Genomic DNA, 15763 nt, shown 5'->3' with positions numbered 1-15763 from the left:
GCTCTTAATACTATCCCTGCGTGTGAGCCCAGTATTAGGTTAGAGACTGTCCTGGTCCTGAAGTATTTTCAACGCTTTGACCATGACTTCAACTGATTTAATTGGTTTGGTGGCTTCTCTGATTCGGAACATTCAATTCGATACGTCTGAAAGTGTATGAGCATCCACAAACTACAGTTGGCAGTTCCTTCTTTTTGTCTTTAGTTGATCATATCTTCAGACAACCTCACGAATATCAATCTCAACCAAAATTGGCGACATGGCAACCCCCCCCCCCCCCCCCCCCATCACAGAAAATAAAATCATAACATCAAAGTTATGTTTAACCAACACTCAATACTTAACTAAATATCAAACCTTTTACATGAAGATAATGCACTTATATTTTCCTTTTCTGATCTTTTACAATGTGATTTTCTTTACTTCTTAAAGGAACACGCCAGCTTTATGGGAAATATGCTTACCGTCTTCCGCAGGGTCAGACAAGATAGATACAAATTGTCTTTCTGTGTGTTCAGTAGAAAGCTATCCCTCTGCAAGTCAACTATAGCTTAGCACACACAAAACCTAGCCAACAGCTAGGCTAGCTGGTCTGTATCCGCTTCCATTAATTTGTGCTAAGCTAGGCTAGCTTGCAGCCAGACAGCCTTCTATACTGAACGCACAGAGAGGAAATTAGTATCTATGTTCTTGTCTGACTAGGCGCATTTCCCATAATGTTGGCATGTTCCTTCAAACTGCTAGCTCTTTTAAAACTATACAAGTTGCTCAGACCTATTACGCACAGAGAGGAAATTAGTATCTATCTTCTTGTCTGACTAGGCGCATTTCCCATAATGTTGGCATGTTCCTTCAAACTGCTAGCTCTTTTAAAACTATACAAGTTGCTTAGACCTATTAGACCTGCCTATTACACACATGCCATGTTTAACTGTGATGATCGTCCATCTTTATACAGGAGCGTGCCTATGTTCCCACAGCCCTATGTTCCCACAGCCCTATGTTCCCACAGCCCTATGTTCCCACAGCCCTATGTTCCCACAGCCCTATGTTCCCACAGCCCTATGTTCTGATCCTTGTATCTGATTTTATCCCCCTTTCTCTTAATTTGGTAGCCAATTACACCCAACCTATTATCAAATTGTCCTCTGGTAGTAGAGGGTTCGTCCGGGAACATAGGGCTGTGGAAACATAGGGCTGTGGGAACATAGGGCCTCATTTTGAGAGAAATCGTAGAAATGTGGGAACATATAGGCTTAATTCTGAGAAAAATCTTAGACACGTGGGGACATAGGGCTGTGGGAACATAGGGCCTCATTTTGAGAGAAATCTTAGAAATGTGGGAACATAGGGCTTAATTCTGAGAAAAATCTTAGACATGTGGGGACATAGGGCTGTGGGAACATAGGGCCTCATTTTGAGAGAAATCTTAGAAATGTGGGAAGATAGGGCTGTGGGAACATAGGGCTGACCCCCTTTATACAGTATCTCTCTTTGCTGCAATGCCTTTTTGGGCCTTGTTGATCAGATGACAGGCGCATACTCTAAATCCTAACTTCCTAATGCCCAACATTCCATCATCTAATTACACGGATGGAGCCTTAGATTTAGCCAATGTAATCTGCTGGCACCCCCCTCCCCTGCAGAACGCACCTTGGTGGTTAGCAAATAGCAGAACATTTGTGTGGCACGGATCATGTCTCAAGATGGCCGCCAGACCAACAGGGTTGGAGACGTAATGTGATTTACTTGGCCTTGTGATCCAAATATAGGCCAGTGTTGCAGTAAATGTTGATTTCATCAGATGCTAGTGACACCGATTGGCCTATCTTAAGTCGCAACTGTTGCTTCACTCAGACAAGAATTTGTATTGGTTCAGGGGGCTTTGTTAAAGGAACACGTCAACATTATGGGAAATGCACTTGCCGTCTTCTACAGAGTCAAGACAAGAAGATAGACACCAATTTCATCTCTGTGCATTCAGTGTAAAGCTATCCGGCTGCAAACTAGTCTAGCTTAGCACCAAGGAAGTGGATACAGCCTAGCTTAAACCTCCGGGAGAGGTGTTTCTATCCAACAGCTAGGCTAGCTGGTACGTATCCACTTCCATTAATTTGTGCTAAACTAGACTAGCTTGCAGAATTTATATGCTGTGTGATTTTATGTGCCTTTTCTGCACTCGACGTGACTGTAAATGAGGGAAACCTCAGTTGCCTTTCGAGTTCAAATAATTTTTTTTATTAAATTGTATTACATTTCCCATAATGTTGGCTTTAAGGAAGGTGGGGCCCTTAGTGGGCAGAACATCCCTGGGTGTTCGTAAAACCCTACCCTCTTTTTCTTGATCTTCCAATCACAACTGTTGCTTTCCTCATGGAGCTTGAGAGATCAAGGTCAATTGTCCGCTCACTGTATTGCTTTCCTAAATATGCCATGTCTCCCTCGTCACACAGAGAGTGGAGCCACAGGCCAGAGTTCGGAGCTGAGATGGCGGAGCGCTATGACTGCAACCAGTGTAAGGAATCGCTCTACGGACGGAAGTACATCCTGAGGGAGGACAACCCCTACTGCATCGACTGCTACGAAGGCTCCTTCTCCAACACCTGTGAAGTGTGCAAGACCTGCATCGGCTGCACCAAAAGGGTGAGTCCCAAGCCGAGCGCGGTTGTCCCGTCAGAATACCAGCACTCTATAGACCTGTTCGCCGACGACGTCATGACAAATATGCGTGCACAGACCAGAGGCAGAAAGGAACGTAAATCCTGGTCAGAACAACGGGGCAGGTGGCGCAGTGGAGATTGCGCTCATCACCAATGCGAGAGACTCCGGTCTCGAATCCGGGTGTCAGCATTGCCTCCGGCTTGGGCCAGCCGGCATACTAACTCGTTTGGCTGAGTTAGCGGGAGGGAAGTTGATGGGTGGTAATCTGGCGTTGTGGACAGCGACTCCTACAGGTCAGGTCAGGGCGCCTGCACAGCAAAAGACAGGAAGTGGTGAAGGCAGCGTGACCTCCCACGCGTTACACTTCACCAATGAGAGTCCGCGCTGTCAGGTGAAAAGAGAGCCGCTGGCTGTCTCTGCATGTGTCGGAGGAAGCATGTGGTAGACCTCAGGGCTCCCTAGACCGACCAGTAGGGGGCACATGCGCACAACGACCAGGTAGGGGAGGGGGGAATTGGCATAACGACTAAATTGGGATGGGAGGAAAAAGCACAGAAAAATCAGGCAAAAAAAATAAATAAAAGAACAGTATCATATAAATGGACTCTATTTATATAGCAGCTTTTATCCAAAGCGCTTTACAACTTATGCCTCACATTCACCCGTGCACTCGTACATTCACTCACCGACAGCGGAGACAACCATGCAAGGTGCCAACCTGCTCACCAGAAGCAGTTAGGGGTTAAGTGTCTTGCTCAAGGACACTTCGACATGCTGCCGGGAGGAGCCTGAATGAACCGGGAACCTTCCAATTACCAGAAGACCACTCTACCTCCTGAGACACTGTCACATATCTACATCCCCTCCTACAGCCCTCCTCTCTGACCTCAGTACCATCTACATCCTCCTACAGCTCTTCTCTCTGACCTCAGTACCATCTACATCCTCCTACAGCTCTTCTCTCTGGCCTCAGTACCATCTACATCCTCCTACGGCTCTTCTCTCTGGCCTCAGTACCATCTACATCCCCTCCTACAGCTCCTCTCTCTGAACTCAGTACCATCTACATCCTCCTACAGCTCTTCTCTCTGGCCTCAGTGCCATCTACATCCTCCTACAGCACTTCTCTCTGGCCTCAGTACCATCTACATCCTCCTACAGCTCTTCTCTCTGGCCTCAGTACCATCTACATCCTCCTACAGCCCTTCTCTCTGGCCTCAGTACCATCTACATCCTCCTACAGCTCTTCTCTCTGGCCTCAGTACCATCTACATCCTCCTACAGCTCTTCTCTCTGACCTCAGTACCATCTAGATCCTCCTACAGCTCTTCTCTCTGACCTCAGTACCATCTACATCCCCTCCTACAGGTCTTCTCTCAGGCCTCAGTACCATCTACATCCTCCTACTGCTCTTCTCTCTGGCCTGAGTACCATCAAACGTCTAAGAAATAAGAATGACAGCAAATACGCTTTTTGAATATCCAAGACAACAGGTAGGTCAACACAATAGGTGGTCAACTGGATATAGGCTTCCATTCCCCTGCTCTGAAATCAGTCATTGTGTACACTAAACCTCTGTTTTGTGCGAGACGTTAAATCAGTAATCAGACTTTACCCAGATCAATCAACTCTTTGTGTTTTAAACTCAGACGGCATACCTGAGTCTCATTCCACACAATGCCATAAGCTTTGAATTAATAGTAGTCTAACTGTGTCGATTTGGGAAGCTGCCATTACATAAAGGAGATTAAGGTTTGAGGTGGTGAGAGGGGGCGGGTGGGGGCCGGGGGATGGGGTGTGCTAACATCCGGCCCGTGCGAATCCCTGAAGGGTCTGAGAAACCAAAGCAAAGTGATATGATTTGCAGAGTTTTTTACACGTTAACTCTCTCTCACTCTCTCTAATCATTTATTATAATCTCTATTTTTTGTCCATCAACCCCAAAATGACAGTCCACGTCTATACTGTTCATTTAATTTTCATTTAATTTCAAAACTTTATTTAAACTCGAAAGGCAACTGTGGTTTCTCATTACATACAGAAAAAGCCATAAATACAAAAATCTATTAAAACATGTATATCTTGATTGACAAAGGTTGGAGATGAAGGTTTTAAACTCTGCAACAGAGGGTAGAATCTGAAGCTTTAAGGATTGTTTAAATTCGGCATCATAGTGAAATGCAGATTTAACCTGTTCAGAGCAAACTTGGGGAGGGGGGGTCCTTAAGGACCAGCCAGTCACTAGAACGGGTTCCATAGGTTCCAATATTCCATTTCAATAATGATGTAGTATAAGGAGGTAGCATCAAAATAACTCTGTATCGGCCTATACTCAATGCCCAGGTTTCGGTCTTGGTATCATTATCCAGACTGAAAAAGTTGGATCCGTGCATCCCTAGAAAGAGCACAAGTCTTATCTCAAACTGTCAGAGAAGTATCATAAGGTGACAGATGCTCTTTGTTCCACATTTAGAGATCACGTTGTTTCTCCTTCGTCATGTTACCAGGTTTATCTATGAATATCATTCTCTCTTCAGAGGGCACTGCTGAGATTCCTTCAATATAATTTAATAAAAGTGTGTCTGACTCTTAAAGGAACACGCCAACTTTTGGGAAATTAGCTCATTTGCCATCTACCCTGGAGTTAGACAAGCAGATACATACCCTTTTCTTCTCTGTGCATGCATAAGGCTTAGGCAACATACACACCGTTAGCCTAGCTTAGCGTCATTCACTGGAAGTAGGTGTGCCAGTGTAGCCTAGTTTCCAACAGTCACGAAATACACTCCAAATAGAACTCCAAAACGTTCCTGTAAACATGGTGTGACCTGTGTATTTACCACGTGGAGACACAATTGTACACAATTTTTAAGTAGCTTTGGATAAAAGCGGCAAGCTAAATGACAAAATGTAAATGTAAAAAATTTAAATGTCGCATCATCCACATTCACATGTCTTTGACTACCAAATGGACCAAGTTGCTCTCTAACCCCCGTGTTTCTGCAGGATCTGTCCTACAACGAGCGCCACTGGCACGATGAGTGCTTCCTCTGCGCCACATGCACGTGCTCCCTGGTGGACCGGCCCTTCTCCACCAAGGACGACCTGCTGATGTGCACCGACTGCTACTCCAACGAGTACAGCTCCAAGTGCCACGAGTGCTTGAAGACCATCATGCCCGGTAAGGAACCCCCGCGGGTTGAAACTTTGTCCAGTAAACAAATGCATTTGCCCCCCATTTTCTCTCATGTTTGTTGTTCAACCAAGTGATACTGAGTTATTTCTATCATTCACGATTCAAGTTCCCGCTCTGTGACGCAGCGAAGTTGCGACGGATCTCGTTTCGATTGACCTATCTCAAACCCGGCCTTCTTTTCTTGATCACTCCAATCACAACGGTTGCTTTGTCTGAGGTAGGTGACGGTTCTGATTGGAGGATCGAGAAAGAGTGGCGTGGGGTTTGAGATAGGTCAATTGAAACGAGATCCGTTGAAACTTTGCCCTGCTCCGCCAAACGGAGCTTGAGTCATGGGGAAAGCTGAACGAGAGAAGTAACTCAGTCTCACTCGGTCGATGATAAAACCTTAGGAACCCTGAGTGAAAAGGGGGCGAGAGTGCGAAGGTTCATCTGGGTTTGATGAGGTCATTCGATTGAAGTCAAACAGGAAAATGACATTGATTGGTATGGGTTTCAAATCCTGTGTCTGACCGACAAATCTCTCTCTCTCTCTCTCTCTGCCAGGATCCAGAAAGATGGAGCATAAGGGCAACAGCTGGCATGAGAACTGCTTCACATGTCACCGCTGCGAGCAGTCCATCGGCACCAAGAGCTTCGTCCTGAAGGAAAGCAACAACTACTGCTTGCCCTGCTATGAGAAGCAGTTTGCCTTGGAGTGTGTCCATTGCAAAAAGGTAAAGATATCCGTTGTAACTCTTTTATCTTCAATGCTATGTGCAGGTTTTGAGTGTCTCTATGGCTCATCCCTGTGGGCGATAAATAAGCTAAAGCAGATGTGATGGAAGCATGAGGAGTAGGCGACTAGTCCCTCCCAGCAGAACTCTGCAACGCCCCAACTCTGGACTCCTTCAAAAAACTCCTCAAAACCCACCTCTTCAACTTGGCCTTTAACCCCTAATTTCCCACTTTGAATGCTGTGTCTGTCCACCATGTTTGTTATTTAATAATAATAAAAAATTCTATGTAAAGTGACCTTGGGTTTTATGAAAGGCGCTATATAAAACAAAGTTGTTATTATTATTATTATTATTAACGTGAGCCTGTCACGGATTGTGTCTTCTAGCCAATCATCAGTGGAGGAGTGACCTATCGTGACCAGCCGTGGCACAAAGAGTGCTTCCTGTGCATCGGGTGCAAGATGCCATTGTCCGGCCAGCGGTTCACCTCCCGGGATGACTTTGCCTACTGCCTCAACTGCTTCTGCAACCTGTTTGCCAAGAAGTGTGCATACTGCACCACCCCTATCAGTGGTAAGGCCATGATCTATATACTGCACCCCCCCCTATCAGTGGTAAGGCCATGATCTATATACTGCACCCCCCCTATCAGTGGTAAGGCCATGATCTATACTGCTCCACCCCTATCAGTGGTAAGGCCATGATCTATATACTGCACCCCCCCCTATCAGTGGTAAGGCCATGATCTATACTGCTCCACCCCTATCAGTGGTAAGGCCATGATCTATACTGCTGCACCCCTATAAGTGGTAAGGCCATGGCCCATGACCTATCTTAAAGGAACAGGCCAACATTTTGGGAAATTAGCTTACTGTCTTCTCCAGATAGAGACAAGAAGATAGATACCAGTTTCCTCTCTGTGCGTTCAGTAGAAAGCTATCTGACTGCACGTTAGCCTAGCTTAGCACAATGAATGGAAGCGGACAGTGCCGGTTAGCCGTTGGGAGAGGTGTTAGTTGGACAATGCCTAGGATAACCGGCACTGTCCGATTCCATTAATTTGTTAGATTTGGATCAATCAGCCAGTATCACCTCTCCATCGTTGTCGTTGTGTAGTTTCTGCGTTGTGTTTATTTCTCTCTGTCTTCTCATACTGGCTGTACAATCTTTGTCATCCCCCTTTAATGCAATCCGTAAGCATAAGAATTCGACACTGGGCCGCGTAGTACCCTTCTTGGAATCGTTGTTTATTACATAAACAAAAGCCTCAGATGTTACCCATTTCGTATTGTCCTTGAAAAGTCTTTGATGGAACACTAAATCATTATTCTATCATCTCTTCTGCTGTTTAGTCCAATGGTGGCTGAGGCCTTGTCGTTAGCCAAAACCCTTCTCCCGTTAGCCGAAGCTATTGATGATGTGTCATCTCCCCAGGGAGGGATGAAAAGTCTCTGATCCACGTCCGCTCGCATCAGCTTCGTGTCTAGATCTAACTTACACCCGGAAGGAAACTCACATTTACAATATTCATCATCATCATTATCATCTCGGCATAGCAATGACAGGCCCCGCCCCTCTTCTTGTGGCCATGTGACGCGCTGTCATGGCAACTGCTGTTCACCCCTTCACACACATTAAAAACGTCTGTTTCATTGATGTCAAACTCTCTCTCTGACCATTCTGCCTGCTGCTGTTCTTATCAGTTGTTATGTGCTGATGGCGACCTTGGCATGCCCTGGGCTCTATCTTAGTCTGCTGCTAAATACATTGCCTCTCTTTCCGACCGCCTCCACCACCATGCACATCTACCTCTCTGACCTGGCCCCTTTAGATGCTGTCATCTCCCCCAATATATACATTATATACATTGAAAAAACCTCGACATCCTTCACATTGATAGCATAGACTTTGTGTGGTGTCTTCTGGAAAGCTTGTGCTTCTGTCCTACAAAGTTGGTATGGTGTAGTATGGGTGTAGCTATCCAAATTGATGCACTATACACTAGTGATATATTTATTTTGATAAACACATGGATTCAAAATGGCAACTGTACAATTCATTCAAACTAATAAGCTGTTCAGATTGCTTGTTTCATTATTTATTTTCTCCAGATATAAGGAACGGTATGTCACGTTAAAGGGCCATGTCACCAATGTTCAAGCTCAATCCTATCATTCCGTTGTGAGGAGGATTATGTAATAATTTCTTTTTTTTAATCCACTTTTTCTCCTTATTTTCTATTTTTCTCCCATCCCAATTTCGCCTCGCCAATTCTCCCTTCAATTCTCCCCTCCCCTGTCTCGGACGTTGCTAGACTATGCCTCCCACTGGTCGGCTGCAGTGAGGACCAAGCCTTGCATCATGTGTCCCCTCCGGTACACGAGGAGGCAGCTGTCGCATCTTTTCACCTGAACAGCGCGATCTCTCAGTGGCGAGGAGTAACGCGTGGGAGGCTCACGCTGCGCCCGATACTTCCTGATTCTGCTGTACAGGCGCACCAACCGACCTGTAGGAGTCGCTGTCCACAACGTCCAATCCTCACCCACCGGCTTTCCCACCCTCTAACATTGCCAATTGTATTAGTATGAACGACCAGCCAAGCCGGTAGCAATGCCGAGAGCTGGGCTCGATACCAGCATCTCCTGCGTTAGTGGCGAGCACCTTGCCCACTGCGCCACTTAGCCGCCCCCGATTATGTAATAATCTGCCATAACATTTACCAACTGTGTCTTGAGAGCTTGGCGGCATCAGGATTTGGCACTCCAAGACACTCTAGTCTATGCCAATGACGTCACATGGCGGAGAGACGACTTCTGGTGAACTGTGGACACTATTTCCTCAACCCTTTTCAACTGTAGTAGAGACCCAACTCAGCTCTGCTCTCTGTTAGTATAAAGAGCCAGGCTATGGGGTATTCACTGTAGCCATCCAAGTTCATGTCGTAACATTGAATGAATTAATTCAATATTTATTTCAAACACATAATGGAGAACCCCCTCATCCTCCTCTCACTCCTAAGAGAACCCCAATCAAATCAAATAAAAAATCAAATCATGTCTGATTATCACATGTCCTCATCACAACAGAACGAGAAGGATTCCGGTTTTTGATATTATAATTGCACTCTGTTATCACAATGTATCATATCAATGGTATCCACTGCATGCCTGCAAGCTGTTTGTAAAGAATCCAAACACATGCCGTACCGTAGTGAGGAAACCTCTTAAAGGAGGAATCGATTACTCACCCTGTGATGTCTTGGATTTGTGAAGATTTCTTTTTAGAAGATTTTTTTGCTGACGCTTTTATCCAAAGCGATAGGAAGTTCTGTAAAACAAGTCAGCGTGTCTCCACAATGAACATAGAATAAAAGAAAATGGTAGAAATAATTGGTTTAACAACAGCCAAGTGAAATCAAAACATCCAAACTCTCTCACAACTGTCGTATGCTCAGTGCTTCATAAACACGTCCCTTTTCACTAGAACCTTGCTAACAAAAACATTTGCGGTTCAATCGCTGCGCCTTCAAATGGAACTCGCGAGTTTGTGGTCTCGACTTTCAAGTGTGTTAAAGTCGTGAGGACACTGTCGCAAGGCAACTGGGCAATGCGTCTCGAAGCCCCCGAGGCTAACAACACCGTGAACGCGGAAAACACAAGTGCCATCTAAAAAGGCACCACTTCATTGGAAATGTTTATGTTAACAAGGTTTTAGCGGAGGGCGGCTAGGTGGTGCAGTGGGCAAGGCACTCACCACCAATGCTGGAGACGCTGGGTTTCGAGCCCAGCTCTCCACATTGTTTTCAGTTTGGCTGGTCGTCCGTACTAATACACATTGGCAGTATTAGAGGGTGGGAAAACTGATGGGTGGGGATCGGACGTTGTGGACAGCGACTCCTACAGGTCGGTTGGTGCGCCTGCGCAGTAGAATCAGGAAGCGACGGGGGCGGCGTCCCTCCAAAGCGCAGACCCCCGACGCTGAGAGATCGCGCCGCGCAGGTGAAAAGATGCGACGGCTGCTACCTCGGGTACCGGAGGGGACTCGTGCAATGTATGGCTTCGTCCACATTACAGCCGGCTTGTGGGAGGCAAGAAACAGCGTTCGAGACGGGGGAGGGTTGAATTGGACGATACGAAATTGGGATGGGAGAAAAATAGAAAATGGGAGAAAAAGTGGATAAAAAAAAAAGTTTTAGCCGAAATGCATGTGTTTGTGAAGTGCTGAGTATACGACTGGATAAACGAGACTTGGATTATACTGTACAGGTTGTGAGAGAGTTTGTAAACGGATGTTGTGATATCGTTTTGCTCTTATTAAACCAATTTAATTTAATTATTTCTACTGTTTATTTTAGTTATTATTTTTAAAAGAAAGAGTCTTCATGAATTCAAAGCATCACAGGGTGAGTAATTGATATACAAATGAGAATCTTTGGGTGAGGCGCTCCTTTAAGTTGAGTTTGGTCGTCTTTCACTCACGCTAGAAAGGATCACAGCGTCAACTGAGCGTCGAGCCTCTCTCAGGTTCAAACTCACGAGTCCGTCTGCCGTAGTCATTCACTTTTGAAGGAATGTATTCCGACCTGAGTGAATTTAACTGACTTTTTATTTGTTTAACTCCATGACCTAAGCGTGCGTTTGGCTCCATTCCCCAGATCATGTGCCTCCTCCCGACTGCGGTGCATCCAATCACCGTCTATTAGAGGATTATCATGTTACACCAGTCAGGAGACTATATTAGATTAGATTTAAGTATGATTTTTATGAATAATCTGCACGTGTAAGGTTAATATAATTAAACAAATGATCAACAATTCATCAGGATAAGTGGAAGGTGGAGATATGGAAGAAACCAAAACTTAGAAAATATGTTGAAATTAAAGATGAGTATTTTACTGAACCTTATGTCATGTTACATTTAAAGAGAGGACAGAGGTCAGTTAAGGTCTGGCACCCTGCCATTGGCTGTGGAAGTGGGTAGATTCCAAGGTACACCTGAGGAGGAGCGGTTGTGTGTTCTCTGTGATCTGGGAGTGGTGGAGGATGAATTTCATTTAGTTTTTCACTGCCCCTTGTACACCGACTTGAGGAGGGTTTTATTTGAGAAAGTTCAATTTGTAAATCTGGATTTGTTTTGGCCTGGCACTCTGCCATTGGCTGTGGAAGTGGGTAGATTCCAAGGTACACCTGAGGAGGAGCGGTTGTGTTTTCTCTGTCATCTGGGAGTGGTGGAGCCGTGGAGGATGAATTTCATTTAGGTTTTCACTGCCCCTTGTACACCAACTTGAAAGTTCAATTTGTAAATCTGGATTTGTTTTGGCAGTCTGAGAGTTGTATGTTGAGTTGTCTTTCTGTGGAGGAGATTTTCTGTTTTGCAGGATTTCCGGAGAAAGCATTAAGGCACTTGAGACTAAACACATTATATCCTATATAATTTGATATGAATTCCTCTTGTTTCTTTGAAGTACATTGTTTACAGCTTGTTACTGTGTTTTAGTTTGTTTTCTTTTTAGTGGCCATTTTGGTCTATATATGATCACTTACTGTGTATGTGTCTCGTAAGCCCATATGGGCTGGGCATACATCTGTATGTAATACACAACATTTTTAAATATCAATCAGTATCATGAGCTTGCTTGGATCCTCTGGAAGGCTCACGACTCTCCCCTCTCTCTCCGCAGGCCTGGGAGGCAGCAAGTACATCTCCTTCGAGGACCGCCAGTGGCACAACGACTGCTTCAACTGCAGGAAGTGCTCGGTGTCCCTGGTGGGCCGGGGCTTCCTGACGGCCCGCGACGACATCCTGTGCCCCGACTGTGGCAGGGAGGCGTGAGCGACGTGCGTGCGTGCGGGGGAAGAAGGGCGCCTTCTCAACCCGACCCGACTCGACAAAGGGCCCCGCCTTTCGGCGCAAGGGCCTCGACCCCGACTCGATGAGGCCGAGAGAGAAGATAGCGGAGTCTTCTCTGACTAACAATACCTTTTCGAGGCACATATCTTGATTTATTCATATGACATTTTATGGTTACTCCTTTTTTGACTAACTTATTCTTAAGAAATGGCTGCATCTCACTCTGATGAGAACGTGTTAATGGCAGATAAGGACAAATGTTATTAAATTAACCTTTGATGAGAATGTAACTGAGATCGTATGTAAACTCTTGCAATGTATCTAAACAACAAGGCCTTTGTTCCGGGTGTTTAACGGTGATGAAGGACAATGGCTCATTTATCCTTCTTAGAGATAGTATAACAACTAACATGCTTTATTACTATTATTAGAGCTGTGAAATCTAATGAAGCATAAGTATGTAATATCATAACAAAATAAAGACCTTTGTGTGCCTTTGATTCTGTGTCACAGTACTACTGAAGTTATGATGTAGCCCGCTGTTAGTTTGAACTGCACACATTGGCCCATGGATGACCCACAATTTGTCCTACAAGAGTGTGCATTTAGACAGCGAGTGTGTGTGTGTTCCCCTGCCATTCCAGAGCCTATGTGCTGGCTAGTCCTGGCTAACATGGGTTATATGTGAGATATCGGAGTGCAGAGGCCTATCCTAGGACATGGGCTCTTACAGGAACACAGCAACATTATGGGAAATGTGCTTACCGTCTTCTCCCTCCAGAGTCAGACAAGCAGATAGATACTAATCTCCTCTCTGAGCATTCAGTAGAAAGCGACAACCTAGCCTAGTTAGCACAAATGAATGGAAGCAGATACGAACCACTAGCTATAGCTTAAAACTCCGGGTGAGGTGTTTTCGGCCAACAATAGGCTATAGCCTTCTACTGAACGCACAGAGTAGGAAATTGGTATCTATCTTCTTATCTGACTCTGGAGAAGACGGCAAACTAATTTCCCATCATGTTGGTGTGTTCCTTTAACTGTCATATTGTGTTTCTGTGTTTCCTCCCTCCTTCTCCTTTTTCACCCTAGCGCTTTGAGTGTCTAGAAAAGCGCTATATAAATGTAATGAATTATTATTATTATTATCATCACCTCCCTCAATCAGCTCATCACCTCTACTGTTCATCATCAAGCATCTTCAACAAATGGGGGTCTGCAGACGAATGTGTATCAATTGGGGGGTCCTTGACATGAAAAAGGTTGAGACTAATAATAGCCGCCCACAGGAGACACTGCTAAATCACTAATTAAATTAACATGCATGCATACACAGATTGCAGGAAACAAACAAACATATGCACATACTCATATGGTACATACATACCTACATGAGCGTACACACATACACACATTGCCATGGGCTGAATTGGAGCATGGCTGCATGCCTTGATGATGCTCACTTGAGCATACTAGGGAACACATCACAGACCAATGTACAGTGGGCATATTCACTTGGGAATTTATAATGTGTTAATTTCCGCAGTGGAGCCCAGTCTCCTTCATGTCCTGGTCCTCCTATAGTTTGCAGGGCATGGCTGGGTGGTAAATTGGTAAGAAGACCCCGATGGTCCAATAGTTCACAGTGGAGGAGTTGGGATAAACTGTGGGGTTTACTTTGTATATTAAATTATTTTTGGTTTTGGTTTTCACTACCGGAAGTCGGCTGAATGTGCGACAGGAAGTCTGTCAAGCACAACAAGTGAAGTTAAAGCTGTATCAAGGTAGCTTAATCGAGCTTATTTCATACTTCCTGTGTTGAGGTTTTGCCTTCAAAATAAAAGTACTGAAATTGACACGCACATTGATTGATTGATTGATTGATTGATTGATTGATTGATTGATTGATTGGACATTTTATTAACAGATTGCAGAATGGGCACAATACAGTACAGCTCAATACACACAATTGTTAAGGGGATGCAGACCTGAGAAAGACTTTCGTCTTGTTTACATCAGGGTCCCCCATTTTCAATTCATCATAACATATTGTGACATACATGACATACAGATAGACAGTACTGTTACATCTAGACATTTATGACATACCAGATCTACAAATATACAGTACTGTTTGTGAGTACAAAAATAGTCTAAAAAGAGAGTATATACATAATACATTTGAGGGGGAAGAAACTGTACATTGGAGGAGGTTGGGTAGGTGGGGTGGGGGAAACTGTACATTGGAGGTGGTTGGGTGGGTGGGGTGGGGGAAACTGTACATTGGAGGAGGTTGGGTAGGTGGGGTGGGGGAAACTGTACATTGGAGGTGGTTGGGTGGGTGGGGTGGGGGAAACTGTACATTGGAGGAGGTTGGGTAGGTGGGGTGGGGGAAACTGTACATTGGAGGTGGTTGGGTGGGTGGGTGGGGGGGGTTTGGGTAGGCGGAGAAACTGTACATTGGAGAGGGTTGGGTTTGGACATTTACAGGGGCCAGTTTCGAATTGCAGTCTCCCGTAGGTGCTCTTTTAGAGAGGTTTTGAAGGTGGGTAGTGATTCACATTCCTTTACAGCTGTGGGTAGGGCGTTCCACATTTTTTTTGTATCCACTTTTTCTCCCATTTTCTATTTTTTCTCCCATCCCAATTTCGTATCGTCCAATTCAACCCTCCCCCGTCTCGAACGCTGTTTCATGCCTCCCACAAGCCGGCTGTAATGTGGACGTGTAAGCCATACATTGCACGAGTCCCCTCCAGTACTCGAGGTAGCAGCCGTCGCATCTTTTCACCTGCACAGCGCGATCTTTCAGCATCAGGGGTCTGCGCTTTGGAGGGACGCCGCCCCCGTCGCTTCCTGATTCTACTGCGCAGGCGCACCAACCGACCTGTAGGAGTCGCTGTCCACAACGTCCGATCCCCACTCATCAGCTTCCCACCCCCTAATACTGCCAAATGTATTAGTATGAACGACCAGCCAAACTGAAAGCAATGTGGAGCGCTGGGCTCGAACCCAGCGTCTCCAGCATTGGTGGTGAGTGCCTTGCCCACTGCACCACCTAGCCGCCCCGGCGTTCCACATTGTTGTGGCATAATTGCGAAACGTGTTTAGTCCCTTGCTTGAGCCAAATCTGGGTTTAACATGATTTGTGGAGCTCCCTCTGGTGTTGTGGTCGTGGTATTCACTGACATTTGGGAAGTATTTTGACATGTACATCATGGGTACCTTAGTGGTGTAGTGTATCTTGTAGACCAGGCCCATTGCAAGTTGCTGTACTCTGTCGTCTACTCTAAGCCATCCTAGGTTGTCAAAGTGGGCAGGGATACATTAGTTTCAAGTT

General features: G+C 45.4%; 1 protein-coding gene across 1 annotated transcript; it reads left to right on the top strand.

Annotated features, from left to right (window-relative positions):
* Positions 1 to 2484: 2484 nt before the first annotated feature.
* LOC311223718 (four and a half LIM domains protein 2-like) lies at positions 2485 to 12408 on the top strand (the record flags this gene model as incomplete). Its single annotated transcript, XM_084308490.1, has 5 exons — positions 2485 to 2643; positions 5668 to 5842; positions 6404 to 6573; positions 6963 to 7149; positions 12257 to 12408. The coding sequence occupies exons 1-5, from the start codon at positions 2488 to 2490 to the stop codon at positions 12406 to 12408; spliced, it is 840 nt and encodes a 279-aa protein (XP_084164616.1). The 5' UTR covers positions 2485 to 2487.
* Positions 12409 to 15763: the final 3355 nt, after the last annotated feature.

Source organism: Notolepis coatsorum (genome assembly GCF_963971535.1).
Source record: "Notolepis coatsorum genome assembly, chromosome: 1".
NCBI lineage: Eukaryota > Metazoa > Chordata > Actinopteri > Aulopiformes > Paralepididae > Notolepis > Notolepis coatsorum.
This window is presented reverse-complemented; position numbering and strand designations above follow the sequence as displayed.